The following is a 2397-nucleotide window of genomic DNA, read 5'->3' as shown; positions in this document are numbered from 1 at the left end:
TTTTTGAAATACCTCCACACTGAAAAATTTCCACTTGCAAGCTCATTCAGAAACAATTCTCTGGAAGTTCCATCTTTTTCTTCACAGTTGTTTCTTTCCTTCCATTTTTTCACAAGATGAACAGGGGATTCAAAAACTGGTCTCTGCATTTTTAGCTATTTGATTCTGAGCAAGTCATAGAACTATTTCCTTAGCAAAAAATCAGATAAGGAGACTTATCTTTTAAGACCATTTATAAAATTCTAGAACATATTACTTCCTAGAGATTTAATTTTTCCTCTAATAAAGGGAAGGAGTCAAGTTTACGAACTAAAAGAATAAATATCAACAGGACAATGTTTCTGTCAAATATTTTTGTTTTGTGTTGAAAAGCGGGAAACACATCTTTCTTTGCAAAAGGGAGGTGCTCTTACATAATTAGACAATGAATCTTGACCTTACATTTGATAATGAATTCTATAGTCAAAAATATCACTGTTTAACTTTTAATCAATATCAGAATCCACTGATATGCAAGTTGATAACAATTTCAATCATATTTTATGACAGCGTATCAATTGACCAATACAATAAAAAGAGGCATATGTTATTAGTGTGGATTGAGAAAGGCCGACAGAATAATTTAGCTTATTCATTTTCAAGTACCCTCAAGAATAAAGAACTATGGTTCAATAAAGTGTTCAATTTCTTTACCTGTGTGGCACTTAAGATACAGAATAGGAGCTATTACTAAAAGAATCCAGAAAAATTTGGGGAATTTTTACATCTTTACCGTGTCCACATTTTTGTCAGTATGTCTCAGTTTTAATGGAACCATAAGTAACGACAGCACTGATACAGGAAAGGGCTCTATGTAATGAAATCAAGAAAGAAAAAAATTGCTCAGACTGCAGACTACTCTATGGCATACCTTGGATGAACAGACACACAAGGAAAATAATAGTGTTATCATCAGATGGGAAAGGTTATTGGTCCCTACCCTGCAACTGCTATGGGATCACTTAGGGCTGAAGATGATTCTCCAGTTAAATAGGCCCACAGGTTACATTAAGGGGCAAGAGAAGAAAAGACATCAGACATTAGAGATTAAATCCTGCCAAGAGGACATTAGAAAGACAAATGAAGATTGTGACAAAAGAATAAGAGGAAGAGGATACAGTGGAGCAAGAAAAAGACTTAAAAAAATAAAGAAAAGGTGGCATAACTGGTTTCATTCATTTTGTGATTCTCTTCAAGGTTTTCTTCACAGCAATTTTGACATCCTTGTTCCTGAGGCTATAAATGAGAGGGTTCAGCATGGGTACCACATTAGTGTAAAGCACTGAGAAAAATTTTCCCTGCTCTACAAAACTAGAAGACGGTGGCCTGACATGAGTGAGCAGCCCAAATCCATAGAATAGACCAACTGTTGTAATATGGGACCCACAGGTGCTCAAGGCTTTAGACCAACCTTTAGATGATGGTATATGAAGAATATTGAAAAGAATCAAAGCATAAGAAATTAAGATAATGAGGCTAGATATTATGACAACTGTCCCCACAACAGCAGAAACCACGATCTCATTGGCATAAGTGCTGCTGCAGGAGAGCTGGAGGAGTGGGAGAATGTCACACATATAATGGCTAATGATGCTGGAACCACAAAAGATCAGCCTCATCATACACCCTGTGTGGACCATGGCTCCAGCAAACCCCATCACATACGAACCAGACATCAGCAGAGAACACACCTGAGGGGACATGGCCATTGTATACAACAAGGGCTTACAGATGGCCACGTAGCGATCATAGGCCATGGCTGTCAACACATAGCACTCAGAGCCGACAAAAAAGCAGAAGAAAAACAGCTGAGACATACATCCTGTAAAGGAGATGACATTCCTCTTGGAAATAAAGTTCATTAGCATTTTGGGGTTAAAGACAGATGAGTAACAGAGGTCAATAAAAGAGAGATTGAACAAAAAAAAGTACATGGGGGTGTGCAGGTGTGAATTTAGAGAAATTAGAATCATCAAGCATAAATTTCCCAACCCAGTGACCAGGTAGTTCAGAAGAAACAGGAAAAACAGGGGTAACTGGAGTTTAGGTTGTTCTGTCAATCCCATAAGGATAAACTCAGTCACAGAGGAAGCATTTTCCATATTCATTTACTACACAGTCGTGATCTGTAGGAACAGGGGCAGAAACTCAGATTCACAATGGACCTTCATGGACTTTCCCTGTTTCCCGAGTGATAGCTGGATCTTTTTATAACCACAGGGTTGTCTAAAGAGACTCACCAAAGCATCCAAAATGCAAGACTTGTAATGACTATTCCCGCAGATTCCTCATTTTCTTCTTTCTGTCCTTAATCCTCTTGTTTGTCTCTGTGCTTAAAAAATACTGGTAGACTCCCAG

General features: G+C 37.9%; 1 protein-coding gene across 1 annotated transcript; it reads right to left on the bottom strand.

The window, feature by feature from the left end:
- Positions 1 to 1214: 1214 nt before the first annotated feature.
- LOC113886430 (olfactory receptor 143-like) lies at positions 1215 to 2171 on the bottom strand. Its single transcript, XM_027532617.1, has one exon. It carries the CDS (start codon positions 2145 to 2147, stop codon positions 1215 to 1217), a length of 933 nt encoding a protein of 310 aa, XP_027388418.1. The 5' UTR covers positions 2148 to 2171.
- Between the last annotated feature and the right edge of the window lie 226 nt (positions 2172 to 2397).

This window comes from Bos indicus x Bos taurus, chromosome 29 (genome assembly GCF_003369695.1).
Source record: "Bos indicus x Bos taurus breed Angus x Brahman F1 hybrid chromosome 29, Bos_hybrid_MaternalHap_v2.0, whole genome shotgun sequence".
Taxonomy (NCBI): domain Eukaryota; kingdom Metazoa; phylum Chordata; class Mammalia; order Artiodactyla; family Bovidae; genus Bos; species Bos indicus x Bos taurus.
The sequence above is the reverse complement of the archived record's forward strand: the minus strand, read 5'-3'. Positions and strand labels throughout refer to the sequence as shown.

Coding starts and splice junctions, on each gene's coding strand:
- LOC113886430 (XM_027532617.1), bottom strand. CDS start 2,147: ATGAATATGGAAAATGCTTCCTCTGTGACTGAGTTTATCCTTATGGGA.